This window comes from Talaromyces rugulosus, chromosome III (genome assembly GCF_013368755.1).
Source record: "Talaromyces rugulosus chromosome III, complete sequence".
In the NCBI taxonomy this organism is placed as follows: domain Eukaryota; kingdom Fungi; phylum Ascomycota; class Eurotiomycetes; order Eurotiales; family Trichocomaceae; genus Talaromyces; species Talaromyces rugulosus.
Window position 1 is genome coordinate 1,346,311 of NC_049563.1, and position 18,308 is coordinate 1,364,618.

An 18,308-nucleotide genomic window follows, 5' to 3' on the forward strand; every position below is an offset into this window, starting at 1 on the left:
GATTCCGTTGGCCGTGTTGGTAGACCGTATAGTCATTGTTAGGTGCCATAAAATCGACATTTCAGACTTGGAGAGTGGTCGCTTCGGTAAATGAAGATGTCAGCCGTCGGCAAGTCCAGATATTTGCCGAGTTTGAGAACTTCCGCATTGAAACAGAAAAATTGAAACGAAAGCCGGTCGTATCGTATTAATAATTATAAGTCATCTAGACGCCTCGTGTCAGCGGAAATTAAGAAGCGGGGGTGGGGCAATGGTATCATCTCTGCTGTGAAAACAAATCTCCAAAATAGTTTTCTCTTCAACTCATCAATCATACCAACAATACCATGACTTCAGCATCTCCTCGTCGGCCGCCGCCTGCATACACTGCGCCGAGCACGTCCACAGTCCACGCATCTTCACAAGTATACCGAGATGTAGCTGCAACAGCCGCTCGGCCAGACGCACGCATTCTCGAAACATCATTCACAATCCGGCCATGCTCCGGCCAAGCGTGGATCGTGCGGGCAGGCCAGGTGTGCCGACTGACGACGCCACAGGGCCCGCAAGTAGGCGACTTGAACATCTGGAACGCAAACAATCCGCGCGAACGCATGTGGGCAGCGCGTACTCGGCAAATCCACAGCTCACACGTCTCCGTCGGGGACCGGCTGTGGTCGAATTTGCCTTATCTGCGGCCGCTGGTCACCATCACTGGCGATTCCCTCGGAGGCGGGCAGCTCGACCAGGTGCTGGATGAGGAGGGCAAGCGGCGAGAGGGCACTGAGTTTGGCACGACAAAATGGGGTGGCCGTGTGCATGACCTGCTGGGCACGCGCTGCGACCCGTATGTCAACCTGCTGATGGGCGGCGAGAGCTTCGACTTTCACTGCCACTCGAACCTGACGCGAGCGGTAGTGCCGTACAGCTTGACAGAGCTGGATGTGCACGACGTGTTGAATGTCTTCCAGGTGACGGGGCTAGACGAGCAGGGCAAGTATTTCATGGAGGCGTCGCCGGCCAAGGCGGGCGAGTACTTTGAGTTCTTCGCCGAGGTGGATGTGCTGTGTGCGCTTTCTGCGTGTCCGGGAGGTGAGTAGTATTTCCAAATGACAGTATTTTTGTGTTGCTGATGATGTGTTTTGAAGGAGACTTGTCGCAGTGGGGATGGGAGGGCAAAGAGGGAAGCGACATGGCCGCGACGTGTCGTCCGCTGGGCGTCGAGGTCTACCGCATGGTCAACGCGCGCCTGCTCGATGGCTGGACGCAGCCTGCCTGCGCTCCGTACAAGGGCATGCATGGTCTGAGGATGCCTGTCAGAGAAGATGATGGCTATGTGGGGAATTAGATATAAATCTATTCACATTAACTGATATATGGGTGTACATGAACATTTTACTTTTCCTCCAAGAATGATATGGGGGAAAATCACCCCAAAAGACCCATCAAGAGCGCCCCAAACACAAACAAGACAGGCGTGTAGTTCCAATGATCGTACTGGTCGATGCCATGAATCTAACAAGCAATGGCATCTGCAATAGTCACCCAGCCCGTGCCAATATCACGCCTCCCACAGCTATCCGAGTGCCCAGAGACAACGTGATGAGCAGCGCAGAGCCCATGAAGATATTTCGGGTGCCTTAGATGATCATTATGTAGTCAACTGCTCGTCGCCGGGGGTGCGCAGGTCCTCGAAGTAAAGCTCAGCGCATGGCCAGGGTGCAGCATGCAGTTTACACCGAAGGAAGCCGGCGAAGGTGGCGCCAAAGTCAATGGCAACGAGGGCCAGAGGAGGCTATTGGGAGATGGACATTGCGAGAGATCACTTTTCAACGTTCAAGGATGAATATCCAAGATTCAAATGCATTGATGCTCCAGATGTGGAGGAGCAATAAACAAGATTTTATAGTCAGGCCAGCACAAATAAGACAGTACTATGTACGAGGCAGCTCCACTGTCTCCAGGCAGGCATCGCGCCGATTGGCCATTAGGGCGGCCGAAGTGTCGATCGCTCACGAGTCATTTCAACGAGAGCAACACAGTAACGCTTCGTGCTGGCTTCAAAGAATGTTGTTGATCGAGGAAGGGAAGAAAGAGCTCTGCGGAAATAGCCCGACTATATCCGGCGCTATTCCCGATGCGGTTTCACAGCATATTACATAAGGCCTTACTTAAGAACCCCGCTCACGTGACTGTCCCGCCGAGGCTTCTGGAGCCGCCACGCGCCGCGATGACGACATCGCTGTTACATGAACCGTTTTTACAGTTACTTGTCAGTAGTCTTGTTTTTTTTTCAAGGTGATTATTTAGTGCTGCATGTAATTGTTGCTTGGAAACTGTTATTCCGCACAAGACTATAGTTCGGAATATCAGCCCCCTGCCGGACTCCGGACTCCGATCTCTTCATTGTTAGTACTTAGGCAATGCGATTATCACATCGATTGGGGAGATAAGGTTACAGTAGCGTGCGTAGAACAAGGAGTCAGTGTAGCATCACCATCCTCTTAGAGATCAGTAATGCGATCACGTCTCCGGCTGTCCTGATTGGGAATGTTCGTTCAACGGTGGCTCTCTCCGGCCCGCCCAGCGCGCAACTATAAGAGCTGCCTGCCCCTCCTCTCTCTCCGCCTCGTCTCCGCCTCTTTTCCTCTTGCAACCTCTTTGCTTCGTCATTGCTCGACTCGGTCTTCGATCACGCAAGCCTTTTTCTCTCTTCCACTGCTGCAACGTCCTTTCAGCCCACGCTCTCTCTCTCTCTCTCTGTCACCATTTCAGACCACCGTCAGCACTCATTTACCTAGACACCGTCACATCATGACTCTCTACAACGTACGTCTACTGTACTTCGTTGCCCACTGCTGGACTCGCTGCTGACTCCTCCTAGGTCACCCTCAAAGACTCTGTTCCTCCCGAGAAGCTGGAAAAGTACGGGCCCCTGACCATACTCGCTGAGATATTGAGAGACCGCAGACTGACCGATAGTTATCAAAAGAGCCAAGGAGGAAGCCCGTAATAATGGCGGTACTATCAAGCACGAATATACCCTGATCAAGGGATTCACGTAAGTTGGACCCCCATCTCCTCTCCGTTTACTGAAATCAGATCTGTCCTGTGTCCACTGAATTCCAGTCTCTAACCAAATGCGCTCTTAGTGTCGAGTACCCCGACGACCACATCTCCGTCCTCGAGACCAACGAACACATCCATGTTGAGCAGGATGGCAAGGTTTCCACTCAGTGATGGTGTCATCGCATGACATGGTCGCCTGAATTTGGACTCGACAAGCACGCCGACCGTGTGTGGAAATGGCTTTCTCTAATGATGATTACGATGATCTCTGTTTTATTATACCAAGATTCTAGTCGGAATGGATCAACTACCAGTTACTTGACTTGACATGTAAGAATGTGCGCATAATAATAGTAATTATATATTATGTGGTCGCGATAAGCCAAGGCCCCATCAACACGCCGAGACGGGTTTCTTTGTTCCGCTCTGGCGGGGAGACAAAGAGACCGCATGAGTCATGGAACATGGAAATAAAATTAAATGAAATAATTAAATAAAAATAACAATTCTCAGCCTTCTGACAGACTGCTGCCTGAGGCATACAGAGTATTACGCCAGTCCCAACATGGAGAACTGTCACATGACTCTCGGCCAATCGGAGACAGGCAGCAATAACGTCACTCACTGCCCCGAGCGGTTGGACGCGGCGTAAGAAACCATCTTGACCCTCATCACTGACCGACTCTCTTCTCTATTTCCCCCTCTCAAATAACAATAATAATATCCTCGTCCCGGGGCGGCTTTTGCACCAATATGGACATCTAGCCATGGCTCGCTCCATCCGCCTCTTATCGCCGAGACGCTGGCCGTCTCCCGTCTCTCGCTTTCACCGCACTTATTCCACTACCACATCCTCCAACCCAGCACAGCCATGGAGTTATCCTCCGTCATGGACCAACGTCGCCGAAGATGAAATCGCCAAATTGGCAGCCATGCGGCGGCTGCCATTGACGCTGGGCCATCTCCTCAAGTAAGTCAGAACCTGTGCAATTCGTCGATACCCGCTGACTTGACAGACACGGCCAACCTCCGTTATCCAAACAAGCTCTACTAGATTCTGCCAATTTTACTCTATCTCTCCTGCCAGCGCGTTTGGCATACCGAATCCAATGTCTGCGGAACCTCCCCTTTATCGTTGTATCCAATCCACATGTTTCGCGAATCTACAACAACTACCTACACTCGCTGTCGACCTTGTTGCCGTATCAACAGCGCCGAATCACCACCCTGGATGAAGAGAAACAGTTTGCCGAGGTGATGTCAGACCTCGTCCAGACACACTCCAACACCATCCCCATTCTGGCACGCGGGTTCCTCGAATGCCGGAAATATATCAGCCCGGAAGAAGTCACCCAGTTTCTCGACTCGCACCTGCGAGCACGCATAGGGACGAGGCTAATTGCCGAGCAACATTTGGCTCTGCATTTTGCGTCACAGCCCATCAGCGACGAAAATCCGAACCCGCCCGCCTCTCAGCGAGAGCAGTGTCCGCCAAATTACATCGGCGTCATTGACACAATGCTGCGACCATCGCAAATCATCAGGTCGTGCGAGCATTTTGTTGGGGAAATCTGTGAGCTAAAATACGGCGTGCGACCCAGCCTCGTGATCGGCGGCGAACCAGACACGGCTTTTGCCTACATCCCCGTACACGTAGAATATATCATCACAGAGCTGCTAAAGAACGCCTTCCGAGCGGTCGTAGAGTCTGGCAACGAGCGCGAGCCGATCGAAGTGACCATTGCCGCAGCGCCTGACGTACCGGGCAACCATCCGAATCCAATACCCCATCTCCCACACCACGCGCGCGATGGCGACGTCAATGTCGAGATTGGCCAGGAAGTGCCTGTTGCCAACGAAAACATCCGGCTCACAAACGCTTCGTCGCAGAGCATCACCATCCGCATCCGCGACCGCGGCGGCGGCATTCCGCCCGAGGTACTCCCCCAAATCTGGTCGTATAGTTTCACGACATTCTCCGAAAACGACCTGCCCGGGGGAACCAACGGCAATATTGACGCACTAAACACGATATCCGGCAGTGGTGGGAACACCAGCACGATTGCCGGGCTGGGCTATGGCTTGCCCCTGAGCAGGGCGTATGCTGAATACTTTGGAGGCAGCATTGCCGTGCAGAGCCTGTGGGGATGGGGGACCGATGTGTACTTGACTCTGCAGGGCGTTGGACGTATTCAAGATTGATGTTCTGGACATGTTTGATCATTGATCGCATTGTTAGGACAACTAAAAGAAGTATTCTAACTGTCATGAAAGCACCTCGTCTAGCACTAGCGATTCAGCCTTACTTAGCATAGCCATAATATTCAATAGTATATTAAACCATACTGTTAGCATCATCGAAACTTAAGGCTATCAACCTCATAAATGCACAGATCCATCATTCTACGACTACACATGCAAGTCAGGGGTAAGCACCGACCCCGCGGAGCCCCGGATCTACCACGGCATTCAGCCTCCGACTATAATAACCAGACGGCCAACCGGGTTTGAGTGATTGTTCAATTTCATAAATGTCGGCATCGGAGAAATCGAGAGAGACTGTGTAAGATCGAGAGCCGATACAAGGATCCGCGGATCCGCGGAGTCGGGGGATATTAAGTATATAAAGCCATGCACAACATCAGTGTCAACTAAATCAATATTTATTCAGATCAATTTTCGAATCAATTTCCGAATCAAAATTTCCACATCACCAGACAATAAACCATGGAAGCAATCTTCAACTACGAAAACTTCCGTCTCGCGCCGCGCTTCGACGCACAAGCACAATCATCCATGCTCCGACCAAACCCTAAACTCGAGCATGCCCTAGCCAACTCCTCTGCCAACGGACTCCCACCCATCAACGTGCTGCCCATTGCCGGCCAGCACTTATCCATCCTGACACAACTAATCGGCGCCAAATCCGTACTCGAAGTTGGAACGCTGGGCGGATACTCGAGCATCTGTTTCGCCGAAGCGGGCGCAAAAGTAACCAGTATTGAAATCGACCCGAAACACCGCGAGACAGCGCTGCAAAACGTGGCGGGGCTGGATGTCGAAGTCCTGCTGGGGGCTGCGTTGGATGTGATGCCCAAATTGGCAGAGGAAGGGAGGCGGTTTGATATGGTCTTTATCGATGCGGATATGACCGACCACTGGGAGCAGTTTGATTGGGCTGTGAAGCTGACTCGGGCTGGTGGATGTGTGTTCTTGGATGATGTGGTGGCTGCGATGATCAAAGATGGGCATCCACAGGAAGGAAAGGAGTCTATTTTGACGCAGGTGGGCAGGGATGAGAGGGTCAAGGCTACGCTGGTGCCGACTGTGGCTTGTCACCCCATGGCTCCAAATCCAGTGTTTAATGGATACGTGCTAGCTATAGTGAAGGACCGCTAAAGGGGTGTGTTTGTTTACAGTTATCTGGGAAAGTTGTTGAGAGAATTGGCAACTTGATTGGTATAGAAGTGAAGGATTTTTGTATCTGATGTTGGACATGCATTGTACACAATTTTTAAGACAAAATTGAAGTTTTAGAAAAAAAAAATGTGGTCGAAGAAGAAGAAATAAAAAGTAAAAAGGCTCATTTCAATCCCATTTCCAAATGGACTAGTATGTTTGGTCACTCGCAAGAATGAATGCAAGCGGCTCGAAGTCTGTTCACTCCAGTCAGTATCTCCTCTGTGCCAACATAATGGAGTAAAAACTTGAACCCACCTAAACAGTTCAATGTTTTCAACATCTAGACGATGCAAGCACCCTGCTGGGTGTACCACGGACCAGCAGGCTCCCAGCCGCTCTTGGGCGGGATGTAGCACCGCAAGCCGGCGCAGCAGACAGTCTGTCCCTGGTCACAGGCACCGCCCTTGGGGCTGCATGACTGGCTCTGGACATTATCGCCGGGGTTGAAGTTGTCGGCGTTGTCGGTGTTGTCACGGGTCTCGATGGCGGCGCCGAGGGCGAGGGTGGTGAAGAGGAGAGTGGTGAGGCCGGTGAAGAAATGCATTTTGATGAGTTTTTTTTAGAGCTCTAGCAGGAGAACTGTTAGAAGACAAGTTTTGATAGAAGTAGTACTGTGAAAAACAAACCGTGTATTTGGTTGGGGAAGAAAGTTGGAGATGGTGAACTGAATGATTGATTGCGTGCTTGATGATGAATGGGATAGAACGGAGAACCTCACGCCATCTTTATACTTGCTCATCCAGCCAGATTTTCGCTTTGCTGTTGTCATGGGCGATCTCTATTGATGCCGATATCATGATCATCATTGGATTTATCTCAACAATAAGCCAAACAAGCAAGGGGTGATGTTTTTCTAGATACAAAAACCGATATCAAAATGACTCGGTGATATGAGCTACACATGCAGCACATCTATGCAGAGTATTTCACTCTAGATATCGAAAGGATCATCGTCAACGATGATAACTGAGGCAAAGAGCGACTTCTGGAGAGTACGGTGTAGTATCTTCCTTGCTGCTAGATACTGTACTGCATGCGAAAATAATAATATTAGCAGAATAAAACAAATTCTATCTCAGATACAGCTAATTTCTCAATGCGCAATAGTCGATCTCAATAGTTCCCCGGATTATCAGCCGAGGCAAGGGGTTTCCGTTTGTCTCAACTCCCTGCAGGCTTGGCAGGGGTGATCTTCAAAAACAAAAAGACAACAAAAAAACTCAGCCCAACATCAACGTGTCTCTAAAACAGTAGCGGTAGAGATTTATTTGGGTTTGATTACCCCGGGCGATCTCCACAAATTATGCACTCGTGTCAATATAAGCACCTGCTCCCTGCTTCTTGTGCGACTTGTTTAATGAAATCTTGCTGATTTCGAGTGGAAAAAATAATATTAAAAAAAAATGATATCAAAAATTAATTTGTTTTGTCTGGGACATGTTCTACTAATTGATTAATACGTTTGATATCAACTCCAGTAGGTCGCATATTTGCTCTCTCCCTTGAAAACCTCAATATACCTTTGCGCAATATGCGTGTCGGTCTTCTCCGACGGATGCAACGGATTGAACCACATGTAGGAGTCCGGATTTGAAGGCCGCGGGCAGCTTGGGCTATTCGGATCATCACAGTAGTTGTTGAAGCCAGTGACATTCGGTGGATGCTCAAAGTACTCCTCGGGGTTAAAGTACATATCCTGGAGCTGGAAAAAGATATTAGCCAAAACTCACATTTTTAGTTTCCTTGATGCAAAACTTACAATATTGTACATATCCATCACGGCAAAATGGGCGCCAGGGTAGCGTTTCTGAACCAAAAGCTCAAAAGGAGTTTGGTAGTCGTAGATAGCGTTGGCGGTAGTCACAATCTGCCACATTCTATACGAGATCTCGGTGACATTGGTACTGGAATTGCCGTTTTTAAGGTTAAAAACACCGTGCCTCTCCGGCGTCGCATACAGCGGAGCGAGCTGCAAAGGCGCCAGGTTCTGGAGAATAAAGTACCGTGCTCCGTTTTCGTAAATCTGATCCAGAGCCGAAAAGACACAATCGGTGTAGTCCGGGATTGTCTTGCCTGCTATCTGCGAGTCCCTCAGAAAGCCGTCAGAACCCAAGTCGTTGGTGCCGATCCATATCGAATACACCGTCTCCGCCGGTGGGATGTCCAGGAACGGACGACTGTCGTTGGCGTTGATCACCTTGCTATCGGCCAAGTACGCGGGGACTTCATATTCAAGCACAGATGGGAAATTATTGTTGATGGTACTAAACCAGTGCGGCGCTACCTTGTTCGAGCACACTGCGCCAGACACGGCGTAGTTGTATAGTTTGACGTTGGCATAGTCGGCAACGTAGCGAGCCCAGATGTAGCCACCGGAGGCAGTATCATTGTTCTATTCTGGTGTTAAACCACTCGTCATATATCTATATATTCAGTAAGAAAATAGCACTACTCACCACAGGGTCTACCCATCCAGGGGGCGGCGCCGTGCCGTTGTGCTCGGAGAAATAGTTCAGGCGACTTTCGTCTGTGTAGCTATCACCAAATGTTACAATGCTTTTAAACTGCTGTGATTTCCAGCGAGAAGCAGAAGCAGCAGCAAGCTGCGCGCACGCAAGAGTAACCCAAAGACGCATCATTGTGGTTATGAGGTTCCAATGTTTCCAATGTCAATTTATCTCAGAGAAAACACCAGGCTTAAAGACTACAAACGAAAAGCGGGGATAGAAGGCCTTATTCTCAACAATGGGGCGTTTATGTACCAGGCTTCCCAGCATCCAGTTGTGAAATGCACTAATTACTGTAGTGTTGTTGCATCCGCCCAAAGATTGTCCTACCTACAAAAATCAAACAATCATGTTCAAATAATACCTTGGATCTACATGGGCTAATTAGCCTAATATAACCGCTATAACTCCCTGCCACTACTCATTGGTGGACACTGTATCTAATTTGTGGCTTGATGCTTTAGCATGCGCGATACTCCGCACGGATCTTTTCCGGCAAATATCAAGACCCATTGCTGACGATGGTTTGGAACCACCCAGCAGCTCGTCACCTTTGGGTCGAGCAAGTTTTGCTGTTTTCCTCAAGTCGTCTCTACTTAAAAATGGCCCATTGGGAAGTCAAAATCCAATTTCAATACTGTCCGGAGGTTTCCGAAGCCATTGATACGAACATATAATTCGTCGGATAATGACACAACTACGTGTCCGCGAGCGACATATGAAGATGCTCTGACATCTGGATGTTAAAGCATAGGTACATGTATCTCAATCTCAAATGTCACACTTATACCTTTCGAAAATAAACACCTACATTGTCAGTGCCATCATTCTGATTCAATAAAATCAAGTACTCTCGGAACGGCGGAACTTGCCCAAACTAGTTTATTTTTCGGACAACTTCCAAGTTCCTGCGCAAAAAAATGTCTCATCCCTTGTTCAATTCCACCCGGTATCCATGTCGGGACATGGGTAAAAAAGGGCCTCTGAATTGGTATTAAAGCTGGTTTATTGCGGTTGAACGCTGGTGATGTGATGGAAGTCAAGGAAGACGTCGAGAATGTCCACCCTGTTGTCGAGACAGTCGCCAGCCAAACTACCAGCAGCGAGAATCTCTCAACAAAGCAAGATGTCGCATTCGAGCCGATAATCCTCGCGAAATCGAGAAAAAATGGTACCACATACAGACTGCTCGAGGGACAACAACAACCTCAACTACGTAATAACATCAGCTTTGGGGTCGGTTTCCTTGAATTTGCCAATGCGCTCGATTTCGCAGCGAACATCTGGAACGAGTCACCCCTGCCAAGATTCGTTGTTGCGCTCATGGCCACTGGGGGTTCGGTGACGCTTCTTCTTTCTACATTCGCCTTGTTCGATTTCCGGCGTAGCTGGAAAAACACGCGCATTTTACGGGACGAACGGAAATACTTGCACAGACTCCGCAGCGAGAATGGCGACCAAGGGGACCTCGTTCGTGACATCGACCGCGTTCTCAGCGTGAACTATCGGGAACTGACATCGGAGATTGTTGATCGAGTCGCCATGGATTTCCTGCTCGGGTTCGCAGGGCTACTTGTCGGCATCGGGACTCTGATCGCTATTCCCGGAGCCCAAAACCACCAGGTCTATCTCGCTTCCAACTTCTTGTCCGGATACATCGGGAATGCCTTTCCACTCTTGTGGGGGGTCATCAACTTTGTCACCTCCATGTACATATGGTGGCGGTTCCATCGACAAGCGAGATGTGCAGCCAAGTTCGGCCATTTGGAGCCTCTGCTGGCAGACATCGTCCTCCGTTGCCGGCAATTCCAGAGACATGCGTGCTTGACTGCTATAAACGGGTTGGTGGCTGGCGTGGCCGGGATGATTACGTTCAAATACTGGTGGGCATACGTGATTTTGATTCCGTGTATTGTTGCCTCATTGTTCGCCAACTTGTATTACCGAATGAGGATTGGGTATGACCGATATCTCATGACAAATACGCCAGAGGCGTTTTCCGCGCCGCATAATTTGAGCCTGGAGCTCATGGATGCGCATATCTTCTGTGTCAGTCTTCGACAGCGGGCATTACCCACGCAGATCACAGCCCTTGGGAATCTCGAGAAACCAGACATGACCGTGGCCTCAACGCTGCTCGAATCAAACCGCCTTTTTCCGCTCTTCTGCGAGTGGTTATTCAACAACGACGAACGAATCGGGCAACGGGTGTTTTCGTCGGAGGATCATTCAGACCAAATTGTGATCACGGGGCAGAATTTTGCGCACGCAGATGTCGACCGGGGGCGATTCTGCAGCCTCTTCAAGGATTTTCTTCTCGACTGCGGACCGAGACATTTTGAGAGCCGACGAAGGTATCTCTTGGAGTTGATGGCGTATGACTTGGAGCAGCAGCATAGAGACGAACCGCATGGGGCTCGGCAGGCGTTGTGATCATTGAATATAGACAGGCACAAGGTTCACTAGACCAGACAGAGCGATAATTAATGATAATACCTTGATAATAATAGTACCAAGTGTAAACGAGATGCCCAACACAGCTGACTGCGACCGCCACGTGCGACTAATCGGGACGCGCCCCGTGACTGCGGACAACAGCGCACAGGAACAGATCGGCTGAAGATCTCGGCGAGATCAAATCGACCTTAAATAATCCTCATCCCATAATTTCCTTGCCACCATCTACAAACCAAAGACGGCCTTCTTGCAGTACGTTGTGTTGTGTGTGCTTGAAACCCCGCCGGAACAGCTCGACGGGAAACGGACGTCATCGCTGATCGCTGCCGGACCAGATCTGCCGATAAGGCTGCCCGAACATTCTGCTCATCAACATTTTGAACACCGGCGCAACCGTGTCGTGATCGATGTTCCTTGCTGGGATAATTTGAGCCCCCCATTTGGTCTTACTACGTGGATTACATATATATAGATTGGAAATTTGTTGGAGCTGAACGGCGAGGACGCCAGATCAAGATGTTTGCATCGAAGCGACTGGGCAAGGTACCTTTCACCTCTTCCCTTATTATGTATGTTTGATCTTCAATGCTAATGGTTTAACCTGTCTAGGAGCTCATCAAGGTACGCGTCCATACGAGTCTCGCATTTCCTCGTCATTTATATTCCCGCCTAGCTAATGCCATGGAACAAAACTTCAGATGAAAGGCCATCTACCCCCCGGAATCACAATCGTCCAGTCAGAGAACTTTGAAGAATGGCTTATGGATATTCGCGTTCTCGATTCCAATCCACTATACCAAGATCAGACATTCCGGCTCAAGTTCAGCTTCAACTCGAAATACCCTATTGGTACGTTAACCGTTCAACCCTGCGCTTGCCAAAGACAAAGAACACAGATACGGAAACAAAAATTGATAGCTACCTGGGGGGAAAGCAAAAGAGAAAAAATAAGACTGATAGATATTATTTCGCAACAGAACCCCCAGAAGTCATATTTATTGAGCTTCCTTCCACCTCCGAGACCCCCCGTCCCATCCCGATTCATCCACATGTCTACTCCAACGGAATTATATGTCTCGACCTCCTCTCGTCAGCGGGCTGGTCACCCGTGCAAACGGTTGAGAGCGTTTGCATGAGCATACAAAGCATGTTGACAGCAAACAGCAAGAACGAGCGACCGCCGGGTGACGACGATTTTGTCGTGAGAAACCGACGAAGACCGAGGGATATCAATTTCGTCTACGAAGATGATAATGTATAGAGAGAGACATTGGATCTTCTTTCCTCTCTACAATGCTTTTTTTCTTTCTTTTTCGGTTATTACAAGAGTTGGAATATCTGTGCTGGTATCTATTTTTTTTTCTCCCTGTCACATAGCGTGGGTGGATATTTTGGCGGAGTTGTGTTTTGGTCCCAACTTTCAGTCCTTCTTTTCGACTCTAACGCATTCGACCCCGGGCGGTGTTTATATTTTGGTATCTATTTTTGGGGTATATATACACATGTATATTTCCCCCCTGAATTTGCCCTCGAAGGGCGAATAGCATTTTACGAGCTCATTTCATGGGTGAATATTATTGTCAAAAGTTTGATATATTGTGTATTCAATAACCCACTCATTCATTCCTTTCTATTCACAATATCTGTACATACAAATAGAAAGAGGAGAAAAAAGTCTAGTAGGTTTAGTCTGACAAAAGGAAAAAGAGAACAATATGAAGTCGCGCGTATAAGAACAGGGATGCATCAAGGCTGAAATAAGAAAGCCCAGCTAAGAAAATAGTAAACGCCACCAACATGCTGCCTTCTATGCAGCTAGAGAGATGTTATTTTTCGGGGGTTATAGTTATTGTGACATGGTGTGTGCGTGCGTGTGGGGGATAAGTCTATCGGTCGACTTCGCCAAACACAAGATCCATGGTACCGATAATGGCGACGGCATCGGCAAGCAAGTGTCCACGGGAGACCTGGTCGAAACCTCCGAGGTGAGCAAATCCGGGGGCACGGATCTTGCATCGGTACGGGCGTTCACTGCCATCACTGACCACATACACACCCATCTCACCCTTGGGAGCTTCAATGGCCGAGTATGTCTCGCCCGGAGGAACGGTGTAACCCTTGGTGAACAAGAGGAAGTGGTGGATAAGGGCTTCCATGTTCTCCTTCATGGCAGCACGGGGTGGGGGGCTGATCTTGTAGTCTTCAACCTTGACGGGTCCCGCAGGCATCTTGTTCAGGCATTGGTGGATAATCCGGAGGGATTGGCGGAACTCTTCCATACGGCAGAGGTATCGGTCGTAGCAGTCACCGTTGTTGCCGACGGGAACATCGAATTCGACTTGGTCGTAGGCATCGTAGGGTTGCGACTTGCGGATGTCCCAGGGAACACCGGAACCACGGAGCATGACACCGGTAAAGCTCATGTTAAGAGCATCGGCAGCGGTGACTACACCAACTCCCTTGGTTCGAGCCAGCCAGATACGGTTATCCGTAAGAAGTTCTTCGGTTTCGTCAATGCGATCGCCGAATTGAGTGGCCCATTGGTAGATATCGTCAAGCAACCCGATGGGGATATCCTGAGAAACACCACCTGGGCGGACGTAAGCGGCGTGGAGACGGGCACCAGAAACACGTTCGTAGAATTCCTACACCGAATAAGTTAGAAAGGTATATGGCTTCCAAGAACAGGTGACAAACCATAAGCTTCTCTCGCTCTTCGAAACCCCACAAGAAAGGCGTCAATGCACCAACGTCCATGGCGTGGGAGAGAACAGACATCAGGTGGTTCAGAACACGAGTGATTTCGCCAAACAGGGTACGAATCCACTTGGCACGTTCGGGGATTTCAACGTTGAGGAGCTTCTCCACAGCCAGGGAGAAACATTGCTCGTTCGTCATCATAGAGACATAATCCAGACGGTCAAAGTAGGGCAGGGCCTGCATATACGTCTTGTACTCGATCAATTTCTCAGTTCCACGGTGCAAGAGACCGACATGGGGATCGGCGCGAACAATCTCTTCGCCATTGAGTTCCAGAATCAATCGCAACACTCCGTGCGCAGCCGGATGCTGAGGGCCAAAGTTGACGGTATAGTGCCGAATCTTGCGACCGCCAACCTCTGTCTTGGACTCCAATCCAGATCCCTTGTCGGGGTATTCGGGGGCGCCTTTGTTTGCGAGATGGGCGAAGGACGGATCTGTCGGAATGATTTGGGTCGCTTGGTACGGCTCAGGCTCTGCAGCTCTTCGTGAGGGGGTGCTGCTCATGGACCGGGCGAAGGGGGTCGACGCTCTGAGAAGCAATTGCTGGCGACCTAGCGTCTTCGGCACGCGGCCGGCGACGCGAGAGAGGGAAGAAGCCATCGGTGGAGCGGAGAAGAGGCTGAGGGATGGCTGCGAGGACAGGTGCAGAGCGTCGAAACGGTGAGGTTGCTGGCGTTCTTCTTCCGAGCTTAGCAGGAATTGCCCGTGTGTGGCCTGAGGTGTCGATGACAGAATATCACGTGATACCATCGCAAAACAGGAAGAATGCAGCGTCTCGACGCATTTTACGAACCGATCAAAAGTCAATTAAACACTAGTGTATTTCACAAACACTTTTATATGCTATTATTTTCCATACGACAAAATAGAATGCGACAAAACTCGATTTTACTCTTGTTGCGGGCATCTCGGCGACGACTAATCGCGATTTAGTCTGTTCTGATTGGTTGTGGACCGTCGGCATGCTGACCGCCCTGGCGATTCCCGTATTTGGCTTAGCGCCGGCAGAAAAGAAAGAGGAGCAAAAAAAGTTCTGGATGAAGAGAGAAATCAATCGCACGCAGTCACACACCAGCACGCAAGCAAGGATGGCGCCAAGGATCGTTGCGTCGGCGGAGGAAGCCAGTCGGCGAAAGGTACGGCATGCGTAATTCCCAGCCCTCAAAAAAAACTCATTGCTAACCCCAGGTAGATCATTAACATCAATGCTGAGACTATAACGAACATTCCTTCGACCGACTTTCCCGGACATTGGCCTGGCGAGTCTCACGAATGGTCGCTGGAAAAGTTCAAAAACGTACTGGCTCCTTTATCAGTCTTCACAAAAGCCCATTTTGACTGACATCAAATAGAGTTTCCAAGTCGAGGTTCATACCAACGAGCCACTCGATTCTTCCTTCTCTCTCATCGGTCTTGACGCCGCTATCGCAAACGCATTTCGCCGTATCCTGATAGCCGAAGTGCCGACCCTTGCAATTGAATACGTTTATGTCCATAACAACACCTCGGTTATTCAAGATGAAGTCCTTGCCTCTCGACTTGGTTTGATCCCGCTCAAGGGCTCCATAGAAGGTCTCAACTGGATGCGATGGTTCAAAAAACCAACAGAGGAGGACCCTGCTGGCAGTGACCCCAGTGATTACAACACCGCTGTGCTGCGCCTCGATATTGAATGCACAAAGAACGTGGATGCATCACCAGATGAGGAAGATCCTCGCATTCGTTACAACCACGCGCATGTGTATGCTCGGGATATCGAATTCGTTCCCAGCGGTCGCCAGGACCAGTACTTTGTCGACGAGGGTGAATTAAGACCAGTGAATCCGGATATTCTCGTTGCAAAGTTGCGGCCAGGGCAGAAACTAGAGTTGGAAATGCACTGCATCAAGGGTATCGGTGGCGACCACACCAAATTTTCTCCGGTTGCAACGGCTTCTTATCGTCTTCTCCCTGAAATCCGTATTCTGCGCCCTATCATTGGAGAAGACGCAAAGAAATTTGCCAAATGCTTTCCTCGAGGAGTTATTGGCTTCGAGAAGGTCACATCGGCCGAAGCCTCCCAAAGAGGTAGTGGATACGAAGGCCACGCAGGCGAAGACAAGGCTGTTGTTGTCGACGCATTCAAGGACACCGTCAGCAGGGAATGCTTGCGACACGACGAATTCAAGGACAAGGTCAAGCTTGGTCGCATACGTGATCACTTCATTTTCAGCGTCGAAAGCACTGGTCAATTCCCCAGTGATACCCTCTTCCTGGAGAGTGTCAAGGTACTCAAGCTCAAATGCGCCCGCCTCAAGAGGAACCTGGCCAATTTGATGCATTGATTTTCTTCATTTACTTGATGTCTAGATGATGCATTTGCTGGCGTTTGTTTTTACCTATCTGGTCTTACCTGGAACTGAGACGTTCTACGGATTCAAAAAGTGACTGGTTGTATCTAGCGGAGTTGGTTGTTTGATTCCTGTTGTGTATCTATCTCAAGCACAGCAATTCTGTTCATGATGTATTTGGTTTCCTAATTCTTGTAAACTGGCTTATTGGAAGATGAGCTTATAACGGAAGTCGATTGTGAATGCAGGGTCGCTGACTGCAACCTCTTGCCCATCGGATACCAGGTCCTTCAACTTCAATCGTAGATGAGGTCGAGTTTGTTCCTCCAACTGTGGCGGGAAGCGTTGATACAAGGTTTTTTCTTCTGACCGCAAGCTAGGCTTCTTGAGCTGTGCTTCTGGTCGCTCACTTAGACTTTCAATAAACGCCTCTAGAGTGACCTCGGGATCAACATGTATCGTGCGGGCCAAGTTACCACAGACCGGGCAGTCGGGTTTCTGCTCCGCTGCAAAGGTATACGTGTAAACGCCTTCTTCGCCGGCATACATCATGTAATTATCGAGATACGGGTTGCATGAAGTCGCGATCTTCAGGGCTTCGGAGGTTGTCGATGCGGCGATGACTGCGTTGGTAGACGCTATGGCAGGAATGATGTTCTTTACCACTCCTTGAGTCATTTGAAAGGTGATCCCTGGGATAGAAAACTGTTTCGCCCGTTCGAGTGCGTGCTGATAAATCCAAGAAACGTGATCTAGGTCGTCCCCGTCAAAGGGTTCATCTTTGCGTTTTTCTTGCCAAGCAATTTGATGGGCCCATTCGATACAGTGCTGTGGTTGTCGAGGGATGGTTGCGATTGTGCAAAGTGGAACGGCAGCGCGAGGTGCGTGCATGTCTAGTTGGCATTCGATGCAAGACGTGAGAGTGGGTAGAATAACACGAGCTTGTCCTTTGAACCCTGCAAACATTGTTAGACTTTTCAAATATTTATGATCAAAGGAAAAACGAACCTTCAGTGCCACCATCTATCAGCGGTTTGAGGCTCTCCGGATTCTCCGGGTCCACCATTCCAATCAGGGTCGAATTAATCCATCGGCGGGCTTCGATACTGTCTAGACCGCAGACAACGAGCTTGAACTGCATGTAATAATCCTCGTCTTTATCCTGTATTTTGCCAACATAGGGCGTGATCTTGACTCCCTTGACCCGTTTCTCAACAAACGCTGCAGCAACGTCCGCTTTGGCTTTCCCCACGTCAGTCTGACGGAACAGAAACTGGCGATTGAGGTTGGAAATATCGATGGTGTCTGGACGATGTTAGTACATTGCACGACGACTTGGTTATCATAACTCACCCATGTCTATAACGTGAATGTCTTTAAAGCCTGATAAGGCAAGGTTCTTTAGGATCTCACATCCCAGGCCTCCCGCTCCACTATCTAATGTTAGTCAAGGATGTCGAATCAAAGTATTGTAAAACATACATGACTCTAATTAGAACGGTCAGTAAGGTTCAGATAAATAACAGCTCTGGGGGCATACAGGATCTTAGAAGTCTCAAGTGCTTCTATTGTTTCTGGCCCTGGCACCCAGTCCTCATCGCTAAAGGCCCCAGGCTTGCTCAGTACATTGTATAAATGCTTCCTGCAACACTATCAGCATCAAGCCTGAAAACCAGCGTCTTTGAATACTCACCATCGTGTGTTGGTGCTTGCCGTGCCCGCTAGTGAAGGCATGTTGAAG

The 18,308-nt window shown here is 49.4% G+C and overlaps 11 protein-coding genes across 11 annotated transcripts; 7 read left to right on the plus strand and 4 right to left on the minus strand.

Moving 5' to 3' along the window:
- Positions 1–326: 326 nt before the first annotated feature.
- Positions 327–1,327, plus strand: TRUGW13939_05320 (uncharacterized protein; the record flags this gene model as incomplete). The annotated part of the gene is made up of 2 exons (XM_035488484.1): positions 327–1,071; positions 1,128–1,327. 2 exons carry the CDS (start codon positions 327–329, stop codon positions 1,325–1,327), a joined length of 945 nt encoding a protein of 314 aa, XP_035344377.1.
- A 1,466-nt stretch (positions 1,328–2,793) lies between these two features.
- Positions 2,794–3,219, plus strand: TRUGW13939_05321 (uncharacterized protein; the record flags this gene model as incomplete). Its single annotated transcript, XM_035488485.1, has 4 exons — positions 2,794–2,808; positions 2,864–2,904; positions 2,972–3,040; positions 3,132–3,219. The coding sequence occupies 4 exons, from the start codon at positions 2,794–2,796 to the stop codon at positions 3,217–3,219; spliced, it is 213 nt and encodes a 70-aa protein (XP_035344378.1).
- A 596-nt stretch (positions 3,220–3,815) lies between these two features.
- TRUGW13939_05322 (uncharacterized protein) lies at positions 3,816–5,250 on the plus strand (the record flags this gene model as incomplete). Its single annotated transcript, XM_035488486.1, has 2 exons — positions 3,816–4,018; positions 4,065–5,250. 2 exons carry the CDS (start codon positions 3,816–3,818, stop codon positions 5,248–5,250), a joined length of 1,389 nt encoding a protein of 462 aa, XP_035344379.1.
- A 525-nt stretch (positions 5,251–5,775) lies between these two features.
- TRUGW13939_05323 (uncharacterized protein) lies at positions 5,776–6,447 on the plus strand (the record flags this gene model as incomplete). Its single annotated transcript, XM_035488487.1, has 1 exon — positions 5,776–6,447. The coding sequence occupies one exon, from the start codon at positions 5,776–5,778 to the stop codon at positions 6,445–6,447; it is 672 nt and encodes a 223-aa protein (XP_035344380.1).
- A 343-nt stretch (positions 6,448–6,790) lies between these two features.
- Positions 6,791–7,054, minus strand: TRUGW13939_05324 (uncharacterized protein; the record flags this gene model as incomplete). Its single annotated transcript, XM_035488488.1, has 1 exon — positions 6,791–7,054. One exon carries the CDS (start codon positions 7,052–7,054, stop codon positions 6,791–6,793), a length of 264 nt encoding a protein of 87 aa, XP_035344381.1.
- A 924-nt stretch (positions 7,055–7,978) lies between these two features.
- Positions 7,979–9,149, minus strand: TRUGW13939_05325 (uncharacterized protein; the record flags this gene model as incomplete). Its single annotated transcript, XM_035488489.1, has 3 exons — positions 7,979–8,212; positions 8,270–8,902; positions 8,967–9,149. 3 exons carry the CDS (start codon positions 9,147–9,149, stop codon positions 7,979–7,981), a joined length of 1,050 nt encoding a protein of 349 aa, XP_035344382.1.
- Positions 9,150–10,049: 900 nt separating this feature from the next.
- TRUGW13939_05326 (uncharacterized protein) lies at positions 10,050–11,450 on the plus strand (the record flags this gene model as incomplete). The annotated part of the gene is made up of 1 exon (XM_035488490.1): positions 10,050–11,450. The coding sequence occupies one exon, from the start codon at positions 10,050–10,052 to the stop codon at positions 11,448–11,450; it is 1,401 nt and encodes a 466-aa protein (XP_035344383.1).
- A 540-nt stretch (positions 11,451–11,990) lies between these two features.
- TRUGW13939_05327 (uncharacterized protein) lies at positions 11,991–12,735 on the plus strand (the record flags this gene model as incomplete). The annotated part of the gene is made up of 4 exons (XM_035488491.1): positions 11,991–12,017; positions 12,084–12,095; positions 12,173–12,323; positions 12,452–12,735. The coding sequence occupies 4 exons, from the start codon at positions 11,991–11,993 to the stop codon at positions 12,733–12,735; spliced, it is 474 nt and encodes a 157-aa protein (XP_035344384.1).
- A 625-nt stretch (positions 12,736–13,360) lies between these two features.
- TRUGW13939_05328 (uncharacterized protein) lies at positions 13,361–14,987 on the minus strand (the record flags this gene model as incomplete). Its single annotated transcript, XM_035488492.1, has 2 exons — positions 13,361–14,119; positions 14,172–14,987. The coding sequence occupies 2 exons, from the start codon at positions 14,985–14,987 to the stop codon at positions 13,361–13,363; spliced, it is 1,575 nt and encodes a 524-aa protein (XP_035344385.1).
- Positions 14,988–15,325: 338 nt separating this feature from the next.
- On the plus strand, positions 15,326–16,561 carry TRUGW13939_05329 (uncharacterized protein; the record flags this gene model as incomplete). Its single annotated transcript, XM_035488493.1, has 3 exons — positions 15,326–15,373; positions 15,430–15,534; positions 15,590–16,561. The coding sequence occupies 3 exons, from the start codon at positions 15,326–15,328 to the stop codon at positions 16,559–16,561; spliced, it is 1,125 nt and encodes a 374-aa protein (XP_035344386.1).
- A 210-nt stretch (positions 16,562–16,771) lies between these two features.
- TRUGW13939_05330 (uncharacterized protein) lies at positions 16,772–18,301 on the minus strand (the record flags this gene model as incomplete). The annotated part of the gene is made up of 6 exons (XM_035488494.1): positions 16,772–17,523; positions 17,576–17,872; positions 17,921–18,000; positions 18,050–18,055; positions 18,108–18,209; positions 18,261–18,301. 6 exons carry the CDS (start codon positions 18,299–18,301, stop codon positions 16,772–16,774), a joined length of 1,278 nt encoding a protein of 425 aa, XP_035344387.1.
- Between the last annotated feature and the right edge of the window lie 7 nt (positions 18,302–18,308).